We start from the raw sequence: 20,275 nt of genomic DNA, 5'->3' as shown, positions 1-20,275 counted from the left end.
TTATTGAATTTCTACAGATAAACTAACTCAAACCGGCCCTTTTAACTAGTTTTATTTTCACCTCAACTTGGATCGTGCTACACCTGGCTGTGGAATGTTGTTTTACAGCAGTTGAAAGAGCGTAAACAAGCCAAAACATCTCTAAGGCTTCAATAATGCATGCGTAAAATTCACAGACAAATTTCCCGACAACAATAGCAGATAGCATTTTTTTATGGGCAAATGACTCTCCGTCTTCATGTGCGGCATCATTAGAATGTTACTGATGCCTGACTATACTCATCGGTTGCTTGGAAACGGACTGACACACGGGCTGGTGCTCTCTTTCCGCACACCAGGAGGACTGAGTCCTGTATCACTATCGTTTAAATAATTAACTTGAGAGAAACCAAATACCGTATTTACTTATTCATGACGCAAGAAGTATAAAAAAGGGGAAAAGAACTAAACTGAATAAGAATGAGGTGGTGAATGGTGCTCATTAATGTAATGGTGAAAAAAAAATGAACATGACCTATCAGGAGGCAGGAAGCCAAAGAAACAAAGGGCTGAAAGAAAGGAAGTGTAAGCTTGTGTCACAGTGCACCTGTCACGCTCATCGCACAAGGTCTGTGTTTAACCCTCACGCTGACTTTAGACAAACTGAATGCAGGGTGTAGGACAGTCTATTCAGGATTATAGAGTTAGTTAATATGTAGCATAGCTTATATTAAGCAAATTAAGAGTGAGTTGAGGAAGAATTAAATTTCTGCATTTAATTTAAGACCATATTCTGTTTGATGCTTCCCACTATCAACCCCACCGAAAACACAAAAGGTGCAGACAGACAGACAGAGAGACAGATAGATAGATAGACAGATGGATTGACAGACAGATAGATAGACAGACAGACAGACAGACAGATGGATTGACAGATAGATAGATAGATAGATAGATAGATAGATAGATAGATAGATAGATAGATAGATAGATAGATAGATAGATAGATAGATAGATAGATAGGTAGATAGATACATAGACAGACAGATGAATAGAGAGATAGATGGACAGACAGAGGGGTAGAGAGACAGATAGACAGACAGATGGATAGATAGAAAGACAGATGGATAGACAGATAGATGGATAGACAGACAGACGATAGATAGATAGATAGATAGATAGATAGATAGATAGATAGATAGATAGATAGATAGATAGATAGATAGATAGATAGACAGATGGATAGAGAGATAGATGGATAGATGGATAGACAGACAGACAGATGGATTGCCAGATAGATAGATAGATAGATAGATGGAGAGATGGGTAGACAGACAGATGGACAGACAGAAAGATGGATAGACAGACAGACGGGTAGAGAGACAGATGGACAGACAGATAGATGGATAGAAAGACATATAGATAGATAGATAGATAGAGAGAGAGATGGACAGACAGATAAATGGATAGATAGACAGACAGACAGACAGACAGACAGACAGACAGATAGATAGATAGATAGATAGATAGATAGATAGATAGACGGACAGACAAATAGATGGATAGAAAGACATAGATAGATAGATGGATAGAAAGACAGACAGAAGGACAGACAGATAGATGGATAGAAAGACAGATGGATAGACAGATAGATGGATAGACAAACAGGCAGATGGTTAGATGGATGGACGGACAGACAATAGATAGATAGATAGACAGGCAGACAGACTGATAGATAGAAGCCTTTCTTTACTATATAGGAATATAGGGGCCACAAACAATTGCTAGGAGTTGAGACACTATAAAAGGCTAAATGAAAAATGAACAGTGAGTGCAAGGAGGAACACACACACTCATATGAAGCCCTCATAGGGAGATTTTCATAAATGTAGAGCTATCCACACAGGTGCCCGTGCTATTATTGGCACAGGATCAGCATGCAGGAGAGTGGGTGAGAAAAGAGGAGGAGGGAGAGAAAGAGAGAGAGAGAGATGCATGGGGGGGATGGTGTCATACAGTGAGCTGTCAGCTGTCATCATTCTCCAGTGCCACCTGAGACATTCAGCGCCACACCCTGCCCCTCCCCTCACCGTACCCATGGTAACCCTTCAGTACCAGGATCTGATTGGCTGCTGAGGGAGCCCCAGTGTTGGGTTCCTCAGGGCTCTGTGTGGGTTGCTAGGTCCACTAGCAGTTTTGCTGCATCTCAGCACTTAATTGATTAATTAGTGTAATTATTTGAGGCGAAAGTCACCCCCGTCTTGTCGCTGGTTGGTAGGTAATTCATTCCATCCTCTGAGACTTTAATGTTAATGCGGGTAAGGTGGAAAAAGTAGTGTGGCCCGAACTCGCCTGATTACATTTGAAGAATCGTTCAAGCTGATGTTATTTATAAAAGTGTGAGATTGGCCTTGCTCGATATTTTCTGGGAAATTCAGAGTAGGTGAACGTGTACGTGTGTGTGTGAGATGGGAACTCTAGCTTAGAGGACAGATGGAGACTGGGAGACAGGAGGGACACTGGCACTGCGCAGGCTGGCATAAGAACGTGTGTGTGTGAGTGTAGGGAGGTGTATGGATATCCCTCACTGTTGCTGGGCGGCCAGCCCCACTCATGAGCGGTGACCTTGGCACCGTGTGGGAGGGTCAGTCAGCCAACTGTCTGTAGCGTAGTGTGCCCGTCTGTGCGCTGCTTTTTAAAGCAGCCAGGTCAACAGGCCGGCCACTGGGACATCCATTTGGCACTTACATTCTTATTTAGGTTAGCAATATGGCGGCCGCTACTTCTGCTGTTACTGCAGATGTTAAGCTAAGAACTCGTGTTCCACCTGTAACGTCACGTGCCGCCCTCTGCCACAGCGCCAACGTTGACTGTGCTCTTTTATCCAAGCAATATGGTCCGTAAAAAGATGCTGATGGGAACCAATGCCCTTGCAGTCTTTTAGGATTAAAGTGTGCAGATTATAGTAAGGATATACACAAGGTGCAAAATGAACGTGTGGCAACACAAGAGCTGTTAAATTAAAATTTATAAGGACCTGTGATGTAATACACATCAAAATGTAAAAAAAAGATAATCTGACCTTCACGGATGTAACTGGAGTGAATGATTCTAAAGACATTTTTCTAAATAAAATGTGAAATCAGAAATGTATCTAGGTAAAAATCGTAATAATAATAAAAAAAAAATAAGTAGTGACATGGAAAATTCCTCTTTTCAAACTAGCAAAATGTGAGGAATGTCAAAATATAGGGAACAAAATCACAATGTGGCTTAACTTTTTGTGAAAGGTGTGCTTTTCACCGAGACTGGCTCATGAATGATGTATATGATGTCACAATGACCAGCATTATTTGTTATCAATATGCAAGGAAAAAATTGTTAAATATTGTAAAAAAAAAATAAATAAATAAAATTAAAAAAAATAAATAAATATATATATATATATATATATATATATATATATATATATATATATATATTTTTTTTTTTATTAAAATTGTATTTTTGCGTTATTTATTGTATTATATTGTAAAACACAGCTTTATGGCCTGTGAGTTATATGTATTTATATTTTAAAGATACACTAAAGATTCTTAGGCCTGGTTTCACAGAGAGGGCTTAGATTAAGCCAGGACTAGGCCTTAGTTTAATTAGGACATTTAATTAGCTTTTATAAACGTGCCTTAGAAAAAAAAAAAAAACATTACTGGTGCATCTCGAGACAAAACAATGGCACTGATATATTTTAAGATATGTCAGTGCAAGTTGTTTTAGTTAAAACAGCTCAAACATGCATTTTAGTCTGGGACTAGGCATAAGACTTGTCTCTGAGAGAGTCTCTTTGTGAGACTTGAACCAACAACTTTGCGGTTGCCAGCCCTGACCTTTACTCACATCACTACACCTCCATAAAATACAATAGAAAGGTCCAGGGCTTGACTTTAACACTGATTTCAGCAGTGGCGTGTAACGCAGTCACTCCTACTAGCCACATTGGCGGGTTAAATTTAATATATACATTTTCAATTGTAGTCTTTTAAAAAGGCATCTGAAAAAAGAAAACTAAGTGCAATGTAGTGTAAAAAATACAGATTTTTTGATACATAAATATCTGAAACGCTTCCAATACTCATTTTCCACAGAATAGATACACAATACCAGCTGCGCTTTCTCGCTCTCTTATCTCTGACAGTGAATTGACACACAAACCCGCCTCCCCTCACTCACTTGTTTCATTTGCTCAGGATGAATATTGCTAGTGTTACAGGGTTTGAATTTTGCCGTGGGATTGCATGTATTGCTTTTTTGAATTTTACTTATTCCCGCAGATTTTGTTCTCACACCCACAGTGCGTGCGCATAAATCCACCTCTCAGTACTAAATTTCGTTATATTTTGCACTTAAACATTCAAATACACACAAAAAAATGTCAAAATGCCGGTCTTGGCAAGTATTCACATAAACACACTCAGTTGTGAAAGTGAAAGTAAACAGTTGAGAAAGAAAACGCATGTGTAACTGTATAATGGATCTGTGCGTCAGATCTTAAAGTGACAGCAGCCTAATTTACCTGCTGCCAAATTATGAGATAATATTAAAAATATCTATAATGCTATTTTCCCCCATGGTATCGATGTCAAAATTGTGTTTTTCCAGTGAAAGTGCTGAGTGGCTAGTAAATTTGAAAAATGTTGAGCCACAGATGGATGCAATCAGGTCTCACCTGCTTTGACACGGATGCTAGGGCTGCGGATCTTGCCGGCCTGGTTCTCGGCAGTGCAGAAGTAGTCATTATCATGAATGAAGCTGTTGAAGGCAGAGGGGGAGAAGGGGTAGAGCTGCAGCGTGCCGTTGGCGTGAACGTGGCGGATGTGTGGCACGTCGTAGATGTCGTCGCCGGTGGCCAGGTACCAGCGGAGGACGGCATGGGGGGCGCCACCCGCAGGACAGGGCAGGGACACCCCCACTGAGCTGGAGAAGGTCACTCTCTGCAGGGAAGCATTCACAAAGTACAGCCGCGTCGAGACCACATCCTCGCTGTGCACTGGAAGAGAGACAACATGGTCAGTCACAAAGTGACCAAAGAGTTTTATTCTTCAAATCAACACCTGGACAGGTAAAGGGGCCAAGACATACTTGTTCCTTTGGGTTACTGTGGCCTTACTTTGAAATGAGCAGCACATCATAAAATAAGCTCTGTGTGTCATTCTGGCAAACTTCCACCTCACATTCACATCTGGTAAAGTGCCTGCCTTTCCGTCCTCTGATTGGATTATCCCAGAGACATTCCCATTGGGTCAGCACAACTCAATTCAAATTTAGAAATCAATCACTGGATTGAGAAGAGATGATGTAACCAAAAATTGTCCTTTATCTGATTATTTGTCTGTCATTATCCAAGTGCACAATCTATATGAAAGTCAAAGGAAGTTAGCACAATGCTAAGCTGGGTTGCATTGCCTGTATAACAATGTAACTAGCTGCATATAGTAACTACCACAGTATGATGCATTGTTGGAGAAATTAACTACTGTAGCTTGTCATGACTGTTTCCGGAAACCGTAGTAACTTGTATGTTGACATAACAATTGATGTCACGCAGATGGTGGAGTACCAACTTATGCTAATTAATCAGTTAATCAGTTTGAGATCGAAATAATGTCAGATTATTGCCAATAAAAACAGATTTACAGATGTTTGATTTAATCATGGGCTCCCTTTTGTGTCATATTCTGGGGTTCCCTGGGTGTCTAGAGCACATTTGTAAATGAAATGGAATAAAAGACACAGACTGTACTGCGTGTAAGCTTGGTTATTTACAGTATATGTTCACAGGTCGTACAAAAACTATGCTTCTAACCAGTGTTAGGGGTAACGCATTACAAGTAACTTGAGTTACCTAATCAGATTACTTTTTCAAGTAACTAGTGAAGTACTTTTTCAATTTACAACAAAATATCTAAGTTACTTTTTCAAATAAGTAATGTAAGTTACTTTGCTTTCACATTTATTGACTGACAGCTCTCCTGTCGCCATGTTGAGAGAAATAAAGTACAGAGGTGTTGGGTGCGCTGATGGATATTGTAGTTCTAGGCTAAATGTGAACATGCATTTACTCATCTCACTTGCACAGAAACATTCAGCATTCCTCAAAATCACTAAAAACAGTGAAATGCAATCTCAGAATTTTATGCAAACATGTAATAGTTAACTATATTAAATGACACAAATATACTTTATGTAGTTAATCTCACTTTATTAACCAATGTCTTTGCTGCTTACCTTCGATGGTCCAATTAAACCATGCTAAAAGCAAAAATTACTTTAGATTAGATTTAGAAATAAGAGTGACCTTTTCCTGTAACCTATTCTTCTTTAATCCAGAATGGCAGCACAGCTAAAAGGTTTGTTTGAGCTGCGCCCTCTACTGTACAGGCGAAATATGCATTTCCTTCAGCCTGAGGCTTATTCATTTCACTTTTGGTGTGAAAGGGCCTGAACATTTGCCAAAAATAGAACTTTTTTTGTTGTTATTAAAAAACAAACAAGCAAGCCCAGCCCAGGTGAGAAAAAGTAATGCAAAAGTAATGTAATGCATTACTTTTCATAAAAATGTAACTAAGTAACGCAATTAGTTACTTTTTTAGGGATTAACGCAATATTGTAATTCATTACTTTTAAAAGTAACTTTCTCCAACACTGCTTCTAACCACAGGCCAAGAACTGTAGTTACAACCAAACAACTTGCAAATGTTTGGTGGAACTAGTTTTGGGAAACACCATCATTGTTAACGACAGAACTTATGAGTATAGTTGGCCAAAACTTTAGGGAAACACACTCCAGATTCTTTTCATCAATAGAAAGTGTTCATTTAAAATGACTCATTGTAAAACTGAAAATGCTGCAATTTTCACAGAAGCCAACACAGATGTAAATGAACAAAGCAAGATGCAGGCATCAGCAAGGCTTCCAAACAAAAGCTGACTTTGTCCACAGCAAGAGTGGATCTTTACTCTCCATTCACATCTTTTTATAATATAGGCCTATGTGTGTTCTTGGCAGATGCTTCCTTACCAAAGGAACCTTACTTATCCAACCTTAACCTAAATGACAGTGATAACAAGCAGTTGTAGGGCAGGCATTAAAGAATATCACTAATCTAATATGTGTGCGGTGTGAGCCATGCTGAATGCTGCCATCTGATAGGAGAATAAATAGGTCATAGAACCCCCGCTATGTATCTACAAACCTCTCTGACAGCTAATGTGGATCAGACAATAATTCGCTCTTGGTGTATTACCAAACCCGGACTACTGTGAGAAAAGAGGAAAAAAGATGGTTGCGTAAATTAACGCGTGTTAATTTAGCAGCGTAGCTAATGATGTCCTTCAAAGGCGGCGTTTTTGTGATTTACCATTCCGGCGTCTCTATTATCTGCAGGCTCTATTACGGATTACATGGTTCTGGTGGGATGGCTCTGTATCTTTTTGTATTCTGAGAATTGCTTAGCTCAGCTCTGGCTTCGAGCCAAGGGAGACACAAGCCCAAAGCAAGAGAATTTTCTTCTAAGGCAATTACATTTAATTAATGCCCCCCACCAGGTTTATGTCAACAATGCCTGGATTAACCCCTATTCTTGTGATTCTCATTGTGTTTGAAAGAATAATGGTGACACGCTACCATGCCATTAAAGTCAATGGGGTGCCATAGATAAGTAAAGTATAAGCTTCCATGCACATGAGACCATCATAATGTATAAAAAATAAACATGAAATTGGAATTTATACCCAATAACCCTGAATATTAAAGGATTAGTTCACCTAAAACTAAAAATGCTGCTTGTTTTAATGTAATGAAACCACGGCTGAGCCAAGTTCCCATTCACTTTCATTGTATGGAAAAGAGCAGCCTGGACATTCTATATAATATTTGTTTTTGTGCTCAAAAAAAAAAAAAAAAGGAATAAATTAAATGGCTTTGGAAAGACACAAGAGGTGTGTAAATGGTGATGTCCTATTCTTTTAATGACTAAAATTATGTTATTAATAATTTTGACAGTTATAGGCTACTCCTTTTAAAGGTCTCGAGAAACAAGGGACAATAATAATATTCATTTGGAATAAGAAAAAAACATGCAAAGCATAAACAGAATGAAAAACATGAAAAAAGTGATGATAGAGAATTGAAAGGCTGAGATTAGAGCTAAAGCTTTTACTGGGCAAGGTGGGGGTTTGGATTCTTTCTCTCTCCATCCATCACTCTCTCTCCCTCTCTTTTTATATTCCCATAGAACATGAAGGGATATGTTATGTGATTGGAATTTGTACGCCAGACGCAGAGAGTTAAATCCATATAATCTCCTTTCACATTTAACACACACAGAGCCTTCCTGGCCTGATAATCGCAGCACGGTGGAGGGCCTCTATCGCTTCCCCTCTCACTCTGCCCTGTGGGGAGGGCAGATTATGGAGGTGGGTGCGAGCCAGGGGGCATGAGTCCAGACAGGAGTAGTGAGCAGAGGAGTAGGTTAGATGGGGGGCTGGAGTGAACGGTTTTGTGGTGTCAGGAGTCACAGGTTGCAAGGGAATGAAATAAAACGCCTTTCATTGTTCACGCTTCACATGAAATAAAAATGTGCTGGATTACTTTAGTACAAGGTCTAGACTGGCAGTTTTCAACCTTTGTAACTCAAAAATCCCCTACAGTCAAGGTTATTTTTCAAAGACTGCCAGCTATGAAATTGACACAAGTATTTTATTTCCTAACTATTTTTAACAGAAACTAGGGCAGTCAATATATGTAAAAATGTGATTATTGTCAAGATTTTTTTTAAACATATTAATACATTGTTCCATTTAAAAAAAGAAAACAAAAGCTCTGGGGCCAGTTGCATAAACATAGCCATTATGTTAAGACTGTGTCTATGACCAACAGTTTGGGGTAATTAGACTTACTTCTCTGTATCAAATTAGACCAGTCTGTGTTTTTATGTAACTGATTTTAGTTATGCTATGAACAGCCTTAAAAAAAAAAAAAAAGATTAGCAGTTTATGCAATCAGCCACTGTTTATAACATGTTTATAACCTGTTTATAACAGTTTGAAAGAAACACAGCATGGGTATCTCTTAGAAGAGGAAATGCAAATGTTTCAGATCCAATTGAGATCCAATAGATGTCAGTTTTAAGGTTATATGCTGCAATAATTAAATAAAAAGCTCAATGGTGCAGTCAGTTGCACTGTAGCATTTTGAAACATTATTTTAAACATAACATTTCTCTCTTTTTTACAATTATTTAAACAGTTAATTTATTTTTATTTTTATTTATTTATTTATAAATAATTAGAGAATGTTTTAGCCCCCTTAGATGTTCACGACTCCCTCACCCCCATTGAGAACCACTGGACTGAGCTTTGATGTGCATGCAAAGTCAGCGCCTAACGTAGTGCCACATTTGCACTGACAAATCTAGGGTTTGAAGCAAATGTTTTGACCCACACTTTTGTGTAAAGAACCTCTGGGATCCAGCATTACAGTTAAACAGCAAAGATCCCTGACATGCTCAAAATGGACTCAGTCCCTGGCTGCCGTCAGCCTTAAGTGCTATTTGGGACGAGAGCAGAGTGCACTTTATCCTGGTTTCTGAGCTGTGTCAAATATAATTCCGAGAGCTCTTTTCAGGACCACGGACAGTGACTGAATGGTCCCTAAACACATTTCAGCACTATAGACAGTGCCAATCTCCTCTCGGTGGAAATTCAACTCAAAACTTATCAAATACAAAAAATCTGTTAATCTGTAATAGTTCTTTTGAAGATATAAAATCATCTCTCTCTTATCATTGGACAAACAAGAGCAAACACCACCCTGTGCATGGCACCAGAAAATATAGATAATAGCGGAAAGCCTGCATGACAACACATCAGTTCACAGTAGATCTGAACAAAACATAGCAACACTGGGAAATATGGTCATGGTCATACTGAAATGGGATGAAAAACAGGTCAACTGGTTAGTCCCCCTGCCCCCCACCCCTTTTGCCTTTGCAGATTATAGCCTAAAGCATAAACCCCCATAATAAAGATTGCAATATCTATAATCTCACAGTGGGGTTCTGGGTAAGGGGTTGTGAATCCAAAAGGGAGGGCCTGAGGATATCCACCCCCCCCCCCACCCCCACTGTCTGGGTTTAATGTAAGGGAGGAGGACAGGGAAAAGCAGGACAGCTGCAGTTTGTCCTCCACACCAACAGGTGTCACTATTGGGATGCTATCATGGAATTTTACCTGGAGAAAGCATTCCCTCTGCTCACGGGACCACAAAACTTTTAATAACCTGAGCTGTAAATGGCATGTGATGAATTACTCTAAAAGTACACAATTCCAGTTATTTCGATTGGAGTCAGTGCGATCGGGAGTTTCGCACATGGGCAAAAAAGTTCCCCATGCAGATTTCGCTCATGTTCAAGATGGAACAGAAAGCTGCCTAGTTTTAAAGTGACTTCTGAGTGAATAGTACTCCATACATCACAACACCATTGACCATTGGAAAACTGATTTGCAAAATTCCACCTAAATTTTGCTAATGTGACCGCACCTTAAAGCTACAGGAAATTACATCATGACAATGCTGATTGGCCGACTGCCACAAAAACACGCACAGTCCAAAACTCTTCTGTCCTGAGCTGTCAATTTCATGCTTTTAAGAGCCAATTAATACATAAAGACACTAGTAAAACGTACACTATATTATAACGAAATATTAGCAATATATATGTGACCCGTGCTGGCAAAATGAGTCAGAATGCGCATGGGCTAATTACGAGCTACAGGCAAAACAAGTAAAAAATGTTGATTATTTTTATCGAAATTAGTTCGTTAAGCCCTCGTATAGTGATCCAAATGCTTCAAATAGCAATTAAACATATAAAAATCTTTATTTCTATGTTTTCTGAGAGGATTACCTTTCCTTTGTTCATGAAAAATGTCATTTTTCTCCGCTCGCATCACCACTCGCACTTCCCCTCTGCACAAGTTTGGTATCGTTTTAAAGCACAGCATTCCAACTTTGTGAATATTCATAGAGAATTTTTGATGGAAAGAGTCTGTACCAATGAAACGTGATTTTCAAACTCATGTTGATGTAAACAATTCGAACTTACTTGACAGATCCGAAGCGTGCACACAAAGACACCTCAGATAGCGCGTGATCCCGATATACACATAATTGAATTACAGTACTTCAAAATATTGAAAAAAATGGTATATATTTTTCCTATAGATATTTGGTTTTGAGGAGGTGTGTGCGACAAATGAGGTGTTATTAACAGGGATTTTAAGGTATGGTTTTTAGGTGATTTTGTTTTTGAACCTTCAGAAAATTTTAACAGGATTTTGCTCATAATTGACTTTGCAACAGGTGTAGCTCAGTCATTTGGTCTCTGATTACAACAAATCATACATCATTTTGAAGATAACAATAACTCATTTTTGAAAATGTGCTCATTGCGACTCAGTTTGCCAGCACGGGTCATGTATGTTGCTTACGAAAAAATGTTATGAAAGATAAAAGATATTTAGAATCAATGGTGTAGTTGCAGCATCTACAATGTATTGAACATAAATCAATTTAATGTGGGGATTTGTTGATAAAAAGGGAAGAAAAAAAGATGGAAACACATCAACAGCAGCACCACACAAAGCATGCAACAAAGGTTGACCACTATGTCCAAGGACTTCATATGTCCATAGACAATTGTTGAGACGTTTAGGGTAGATGATCAGTAATTTAGGGGAGTCTTAAGGAGAGAAAAGAGAAAGGGCAATGGGATAACCCAATTTCTTCTCTCTTTGTTCTGAGATGACTTCCGTGTGAGGGCTAACGAAGCCCTGCAGCTCCTTGCTATTCTCGTTGCCATATGCCAAACGAGGGAAAGGGCTGCATGGGAATGCTGAAACGCTCCATTAATGATGCCCGTTTTCCCTATCTATCTGTCTAACTCTCAAGATGGACGCGTTATTCTCCACCCACTTCCTCGAACCGAAAAAATTCCTGCTCAAAAATGTCTTTGCTCATCATTTCATGTTGTTTTCCCTTCCTTCTCGCCATCTCTCCCTGTTAATCGCCTTCCATTTTGCTCTTTCTCAGCTTCCACTTCATGTGGTTCCTCTTGCTTTTGCACTTTTGCACAACATATACATACATATATACATATATTTTTTTGTTCAGTCGCTATGAAAATGCCATTTGAATATGTATTGCGGATAGCCTAGGCTATTGCCAATGGTGAGCCGCTATGCATAATGCAGCTCTCTCAGTCGCTCATCTGCATTTGCTTAGACACACACTCTCTCGCATGCACACACATAGATCTTCACACCCTGTCCCCAAAGAAATCTGCACACAATCTCTCTTCCGATCACTCTGTCTCACCTACATAAACATGTCTAAATGCAGACGCATATTTTTGGGACGCGCAACTGTTCGACAACAACGCAATTCAACCATCCATTTGCCTCCGAGCCTTCCAATTAATTTATTCGCAGATTGTTCAAGGGCCATTTCCGCTGTCAAGCCTGTCTGTATCGCGCTACAACGCTGCATATTTTTTTTAACAGCTTCCAGTGTCATAATGTTTTCTTTAACCTTTTAAAATGACTCATGAGATTAAGAGAGAGAGGAGCTGACTTTCTTCCTCCTTTGTTTTTTATACCTTTCCTCAGACAAGCCACTTATCAAACCGATAATCATTTATGCACGGCGCAGTCAAGGAAAAATCAATACTACAGGTGCTGAGTAACTTCCAGCTGAATCTAAAGTCAGCCCCACACTGCATCCAGTTATAAGTGGGTTTACGATAGTAAGAATGAGGCGTGTGTGTGTGTGTGTGTGTGTGTGTGTATTTGTGTGTGTGTCGGGCATTTCTTCATAGCTAGACTGAAGAGGACACATGTACACTTGGTGTTTAGATTACATTTGTTCTGGTATATTAGAGTAAATCTTGCCTGCCACTGTTGTCCCTGTGATTGTTCAGTGCTTTGCGTGAGTGAGCTAGAGTGGATTGGAAACCAGTCACATGTAACCTCCCACATTTGTATGGCAGTCTCTTTGAGAAGAGGGAGAGAGAAAAGTGTGAGACAAATCTATACATTTGGTTAAATAATTAGCATTTCGCATACATCTATCTTGTTAGAGGTTGATGAGTCTCTTCCTTTCTAATCTCAGTTTGAAGGGGTTGGATTTTTAAATGGGTAAGGGATCTCTACCCCCTTATTTTCGCGGTACTGCAGCGTCAGGGAAAAAAGAAAACATTTTCAGCATTTGCCGAATTAAGTAGCTCAGACTTCAAAGGAATGATTTTAGAGGTGTCTGTAACAAATTTGACAGAATCTCATGTGCATCACGTAGTTTATAAACTGTAGTTTGAATAGTTTATATACTGCCCCTTTTCTGGCCATTCTTTACCTCTAAGTGAGATGCAGGTATATTAAAAAGTAAATCATCCTGTCATTCTTAAAAATAAAGGTTCTTTATTGGCATCTATGGATCAACTTTACCATCCAAAGTACCTTTCCACTGAACAAAAAGTCATTTAAAGTGGAAAAAGGGACACTTTTTTATCATTATTGTTTTTTTAAAGTTGCTTTGATACTAATATGACCAACATGAAACACGAGTGAAATTTACTCCACTCTGTGGGTGGATGTAACAATATCAGAGATAAATCATGTCCACACACAAAATGTACTAATAGGAGAGAACTGGAGTGTTGTAACACAAGGTGAGTAACACCATCAGTTTAAGCAATTAGAAAGAGGTAGGCTACATGAATAACATCAGTAGCCACCACCCTCCTGGAGTGCAGTGAGGAAGTCTCTGTGTAAGATATATATAAAGGATTTACAAGACAAAGAAAAGTAGAATAGCACATCTGATTTATAATTTGATTCGTGAACATTTTAATGGATGCTGACATTATATGACAGACATAGGCTAGGCTAATCTTAATCAAATCAGAAGTTTCTTGTATATTCATACACTTGAACTACTTTCATTTGTAAAGTAGCCTACATATGAACATACAACGTTAAAGTTTGAGACACAAAGCACTAAAAAAGAGGGGGGGAAATAGCACTGGAGAGTGGCAACACTTTCAAAAACATCTAGACCTACCGCAAAGAAAGTAAACAAAACGCAAGAGACCTTATTTCTATTAGTGAAACACCGAATTGAATCCAAAGAGGTGAGGAGCAGGTTTAACATTGCAGTGAACTACTTCTAACATAACACACCGACTTAAATAGAAAGTCAGAAACTTACCAGACAAAGACTTTTGACGAATTGATCGTAAACCGTAGTCTACGTACACCCCTTAGTGTGGCACTGGGCAGTACGTTAAGTAAACAACTTTTAGAGCAGAGGTGTCTAATTTTTAAAAGTAGGCTAATGTTTGCCAGTTATTTTCAATATGTTGAGGACCTCTCGCCACTTGCATATTTCTATCCGCCATCTTAAAGAAATAGTTGACAAAAAAAAGTAATTATTCACAATTCTGTCTCACAAACTCATATCACTTTCTTTCTTCTATCGAACTGAAAAAAAGACGTTTAAAAGATGCTTGACGCTAGTCTGTTACAACTCATGCTAATAATCAACCGTACACTATTCCAGACGTTTTATACAAAGCAGTACATTTATTGTGTTGTGTTGGCGATTATATTCGTGATATTTAAATATATAATAAAAGGATATTGACAGTTGTGTTGTTTTCCCTTCCACACTGATCGTAACGGAAAGCGCTCGAGCAGTGTACTGTTGCTATGGTTACCGCTACTTCAGTTCCTGAGTGAATTTATAGTAGCCTAGCTAACTTTTATTGTTACTAAAGAGTTCACTGAAAACGATTTCGAAACATACAAATATATAGGCTATTATAAATACACATTACATATACACATACAAGTACATATATGTACTTGGATTATAAAAAGAGCTCACGTGACCTTCAAACTTTTGATAGGATGTTTTGGGAGGGTTCAAGCCAAGGCAAGCTTTAAAGGGATAGTTCACCCAAAAATTAAAATTCTGTCATTATTTACACACCCTCGGGTTGTTCCAAACCTGTATGGAGTTCTTTCTTCTGCTGAACACAAAAGAAGATATTTTGAAGAATGTTGGTAACCAAACCCCATTGACTTCCATAGTATTTTTTTCCCCGCGCTATGGAAGTCAATGGTGCCCATTACCCATATTCCTCAAAATATATTCTTTTAAGTTCAGCAGAAGAAAGAATTCATAGGTTTGGGACAACTTGAGAGAGTGAGAAGCCTAAATGATGACTTTCGTTTTTGGGTGAACTATCCCTTTAAATAGGGGAGTCAAACCCCTACGATTCGCGCCCTGATCCTCATGTCACATTATTCTGACTCTTGATAGAACGGATGCTCTGCGCACGGTGTCCGATTGGATGGACAAGTGGCCCCGACGTGTCGCGTGCAGCAGGTGCTCCAGAGGCAAGAAGTGTTTGTTCACGCGCTTAACTCACCGGCACACGAGCTCTGAAAGGAGAACAGCGGTCACCTGTCGAAGCGGAACGCGAGAGTGACACAAAGATTTTTATTTTGACCGCACTTCAGCTGAAATGGCAGGTGGAGCGGCGGGTGTGATTTTAGGTGGAGGTAAAAAATAGCACGGCGCTTAACCCAGTAAATCTCACCGGTTACGTTTGTGACATCAATTTTCTTTTGAGTTTGAAGGGTCTAAAAAAAAGTTAATGATGTATTTTACACCGTGTCCAAACTGTCTTGATGTTATATGGATATTTTAGCTACATGACTGGTGTAAATAGTCACATGACCAGAGCTGTTTAATTCCATAAAAGGAAGCATGCCATTATAAACCATTTGCTAATGTATTGATACATATAATTCAAGAGTCTATTATTAAACAACAACAAATTAAAAAGAAATATAGATAGATTAGCCTATTAGCTATGTCTTTATCCCCATAATTGCCTATAAAATATTAAAATTGTTACTTTATTGATCAACTGAGCAATTTTTTTTTCCTATCGGTTACAGGACTTAAACACATTCTTAACTTTTTTTAGGGAAAAATAAGTTTGTTTCAGTGGACTTTCCAGTGAGTGAAATAATTTGAGAGTTTTTTTTTTTTTTTTTTTTTTTCAATTAGGAACATTCATAATTCGTGGGGGGTACAAAAAATCACTGAGGGGACAAACCTGCTCAATATAAACCATCTTGTTTTCAAGTAGAAAAGTTCAAGTACAGATTACACAGTTTATGAGAGTAACATGTGTTTATAACTGTGACTCATGCAGCTATCACACGAGGCTTTACTCTTTATTTTTATAGAGGAAGTATCGTATTATAATGAACACTGTGTCATGGAAAGAAGAGAGGAACAGGTGTATATGACGAGTATAACGAAGTAGAGAGACAGACAGACAGATCCACAATGAGAGAGAGAGAGAGAGAGAGAGAGAGAGAGAGAGAGAGAGAGAGAGAGAAATAAATGGAGTCCTTATGGCCAATGACCTGATTTACTTTTGGAGTGGGGGATGCGGCAGATCTCCTACTAATTGCGCAGCTGGGAAGAACAGGGGATTTGATGGGGGGAAAGAGAAAGGAAACCAATTTTGCATATTTCTATGAGGGGGAGACCGGGTGGGATGGAGGTGTCCTGATGCGAGGAGCAGGTTTGACATTGCGAGCAGTTTGGAGGTGAAATCGCATGAAAGTGGGCAAAATATTTTTTTATTATTATTATTTTTTTTTAAATGCTCAGATATTTCTGTTATAGTTGATGTTGGACATACACATGGTAATTATTATTATTATTAATAATAATAATATGTTTCACTCTGAAAGGGTTTGATATGTTGGACGTGGCAAGCTCCTTTCAATCACATTTTAATTTAGGCAAATGTTCAGGAAATCGGATCAGACCGGATAATATCGCAGCCACCACACAAATATGACGACCTGACGACTGCTGATCCTTAAAATAAATATTGGACAGACACAGATACACACACAGAACACACCATCTCTTTATTCATTATTTTTATCCAAGCATATATGTCATAAATAAAATGATTAATGCTACAAAAAAATTGTTTTGATTTGTTTGATATTTAAAAAAAAGAAGAAAAAAAAAGTGACCTATCACAACATCTGGATATTAAGGGATTAATTCTAAAATTGTATATTCTATAGGGCCTGCTAAAGCCAACACAATTAAAAGCCTTCCAATAAACTAAGTCTTTCTTAATCAGTTTAATAATAATATTTGCTATTATTGTTGTTCATAATAATAATACACTAATTGATATTATTTTTTATCAAATTATAACTTCCATGCAAATAACAATATATATTTCCACATACAATACTGCAGCATCCCTCGGTGCCTTTTTCATCTCATTTAGTTTTTCCATAAAAAGACAAGCTGACCCTCGAGACGACAATTTACTCTGGATCCGGTTTCCCAGCCCGGGGTTCAGGTGTGAAGGCAGGGGGGGGGGTAATATGCTACAACTTGCCCGGGTCACGATAATGCATAATAATACATTTAAAATGGCTGATCATTTCTAAACAAAAACGACTAAAATATGTTCGTATGACAACATACAATTATTTCGGGAAACGTGGAAAAATGGTTTTTAAGGAGAAACGTTTCTACATTCCTTGAAAGTGAAAAAGATGGAGGCGCGGCCCTCTTGGAAAAATACGCAGTCCTAATGCATATGCATGTATGATAATTGATGTGCGTTTTACATCTCCTATCGACCGTGTCATCAGAGCTTAAGATACATGATAAGAAATATATTGTGGGAATTACAGAAAACACATAGGTATGAGAGTGAGAAAATAAAAGGAAAACATGACAAAAATAAGTTTGTTTGCGACCTCCATATCCCGTTTTTACGCACTTTACGCCCTACTGCACCCTTCCTCCCCCATACAAGAACACACACAAACATACACAAACACACATTAATACACACCACAGTTCTCTTTCACAAACCCACACACACACACACTGGAAGAGAGGCAGAATAATTCTGACCTTACATCCCCGTTTAAATGACATTGTAAATTAAAACATATACAAATCAAAATGTCTTTTCAAGCATCAAAACTCAAGCATTTGCATGTGAATTGTTTGTGGGCAAATAAAAAGCCACACTTGACGAAGCAATATCAGATAAAGAACACTTCAAAACAGAAAAGTGGTTTCATCCAAAAAAAATATTTTAGGGAAAAAATATGAGCAAAAACTGAAAGCATATCTCCAAGGCTGGAGGGTGAGGAAAGGAGGGGTGTATATGCTGTGAGGTGTCAAAAACAAAATTATTGAGAAGACATCATGACAGAAATTGATGCGTAAAACTAACTGAATGAGCAAATAAATAACCTTAATTATGATCAAAATAAACCTCGTTTTGCATTTAAACAAATTCAAATGTGCCATATCAAACCCACCATCAGCACAAACCAGGAATCTGTTGGCATAGAAAATGGAGGACCACTAATTGCACCAGTGCTAATTGGAAATGAGGCTGCATAAGCCATTCTATTTTTCACAAGATCTATGCAGATATATTCACCCTCTACCACAGACACATGCACTTTTACTACAAAATGCCTATTATTATTTCCCCTAAAAGCATAAAACAGCATGTTACTACAGTATAAACAACGAACAGACCTATTCAAATCCAGGGAAAATTACATTCTTATTCTAGCGCAGTAAAAAAAAAAAAAAAAAAAAAAAAGTACCAAGAAAAAAAAATGTACACCTCACTTTGTACAACTCTACTTTTTTCCAACAACAGACGGCCAAAAGTGTATGGCAAATGCACACGACCGATGCAAAAATCTGCTCCCGTTCTACATATTCATAACTCAACAGCATATTCATATCTTGCATACAAATCATGCTATCTCCCCCATCTTTGCGCACGGGAACATGCAGATCCTACAGCCTCATAATTTTCTGTTCGTCGACTAGAGAAACAATTTTCCACATTTTACGCAACTAAAAAAATTTTGAACGAAGTTGTATATTAGTTTTGGAGGGAAAGAAACTTCCTAAAACCCAGATATGTGCGCGCACAATAAAATAACATTGAAACTCCCTGTACTGAACTTGGAAGAGTGCAATTTTAGTGCAAACAAATTACCACTTCATTTAATTCAATTAATTGTGCAGTTATTTTTCCACATTACAAGTCAAAAAGCAGCAATTAAAAATAAACTGACTACGTACCTTCTTGAAAAGAATACAGCAGGAGTAAAGTTACCAGCCACATGCCATAAATAGCAGGTATATTTCTCAGGAATGTTTTGCAATCCCGACGTGTGCACTGTGCAGTATTCGGCCAGGCGAGGCTCCGTGCAGGAGTGGTGACGATGCTCCCCGGCGATCTCTCCAGCCCTAGTCCCGTACTCGTCAGCGCCGAGAAGCGGGGAAGACTTTGGTCCCGCCTCTCGTACCCTCCCCTCCGCGGGACCGTCATCCGAACGGCCCCTCCTTCGGTAGTCTAATGGTACGGCGAGATGGAGAGGTGCTGGTGCGGGGCCAGAGAGAGACGCGGCGAGGACGGCGCGCGGAGTTTTGTTGGTGGGGGTGGGATGAGTGCATCAGAGAGGACAGGACTTAACATGTTGTTGTTGTTGTTGTGAGCGGTCCACGTGGCTGGAGTCAGCCGGGGCATTCTGTGGCGCACCTGGGAACTAAACGACTGCTTTTTACGCACGGCGGATCACTTTTCGCGATGTCAACGGCTTACCTTTTATTGTCAGAAATCTTGCATTGACGCTGAGAAAACAGCTTAAACCTTGTGTGGTCTCCTAGCCAGATCTTAGGCACCTTTTAACAGGACGGAAAACCAGCATGACCAAGTCTGGGAGACCCGTCAAGACCCGCAAATCAAACCCTTTTTTTTTTTCGACAGGGCTGTGAGTTATTTTAAAGTAAAGTTCGTGTAAATGTTGTGCGCAAAACGCTCCGCGTACGTTCCTTATGTGACTAATCGTTGAGTGAATCGAATCCTTAGAGACACAGCACGAGACCCTGTCATGCTCTCTCCATACATTAACGTATGTGAATGAGCGAGAACGCGCGTGCTTCAGAGGCGCACCGAAGAATGTCTGAATCGCCGGCATTGTTCCGCGCTCAAAATGAGAGGAATGACATGCGAAGGGCGTATCGTGTATTGTCTAGAGTGGTGGATAATGCTTACAGACCACCCCGGCTTTATCGTGT

At 39.0% G+C, this 20,275-nt stretch overlaps 1 protein-coding gene across 4 annotated transcripts in view; it reads right to left on the bottom strand.

Annotated features, from left to right (window-relative positions):
• LOC125248557 (Down syndrome cell adhesion molecule-like protein 1 homolog) overlaps positions 1-19,881 on the bottom strand; it is a 142,574-nt gene extending 122,693 nt beyond the window's left edge. For 2 of the 4 annotated variants that reach the window (XM_048160504.1, XM_048160505.1), the window contains exons 1-2: positions 19,277-19,881; positions 4,706-5,026 (exon numbers count right to left, since the gene is read on the bottom strand). In XM_048160504.1, the coding sequence (XP_048016461.1) occupies positions 4,706-5,026; positions 19,277-19,526 (571 nt within the window). In that variant the 5' untranslated portion in view covers positions 19,527-19,881. The remainder of the gene's footprint in view (positions 1-4,705; positions 5,027-19,276) is intronic. The other 2 variants (XM_048160506.1, XM_048160507.1) reach the window with 1 other exon arrangement.
• Positions 19,882-20,275: the final 394 nt, after the last annotated feature.

This window comes from Megalobrama amblycephala, linkage group LG16 (genome assembly GCF_018812025.1).
Source record: "Megalobrama amblycephala isolate DHTTF-2021 linkage group LG16, ASM1881202v1, whole genome shotgun sequence".
In the NCBI taxonomy this organism is placed as follows: Eukaryota; Metazoa; Chordata; class Actinopteri; order Cypriniformes; family Xenocyprididae; genus Megalobrama; species Megalobrama amblycephala.
Note: the sequence above shows the minus strand (reverse complement) of the source record. Positions and strands in the feature narration are given on the sequence as shown.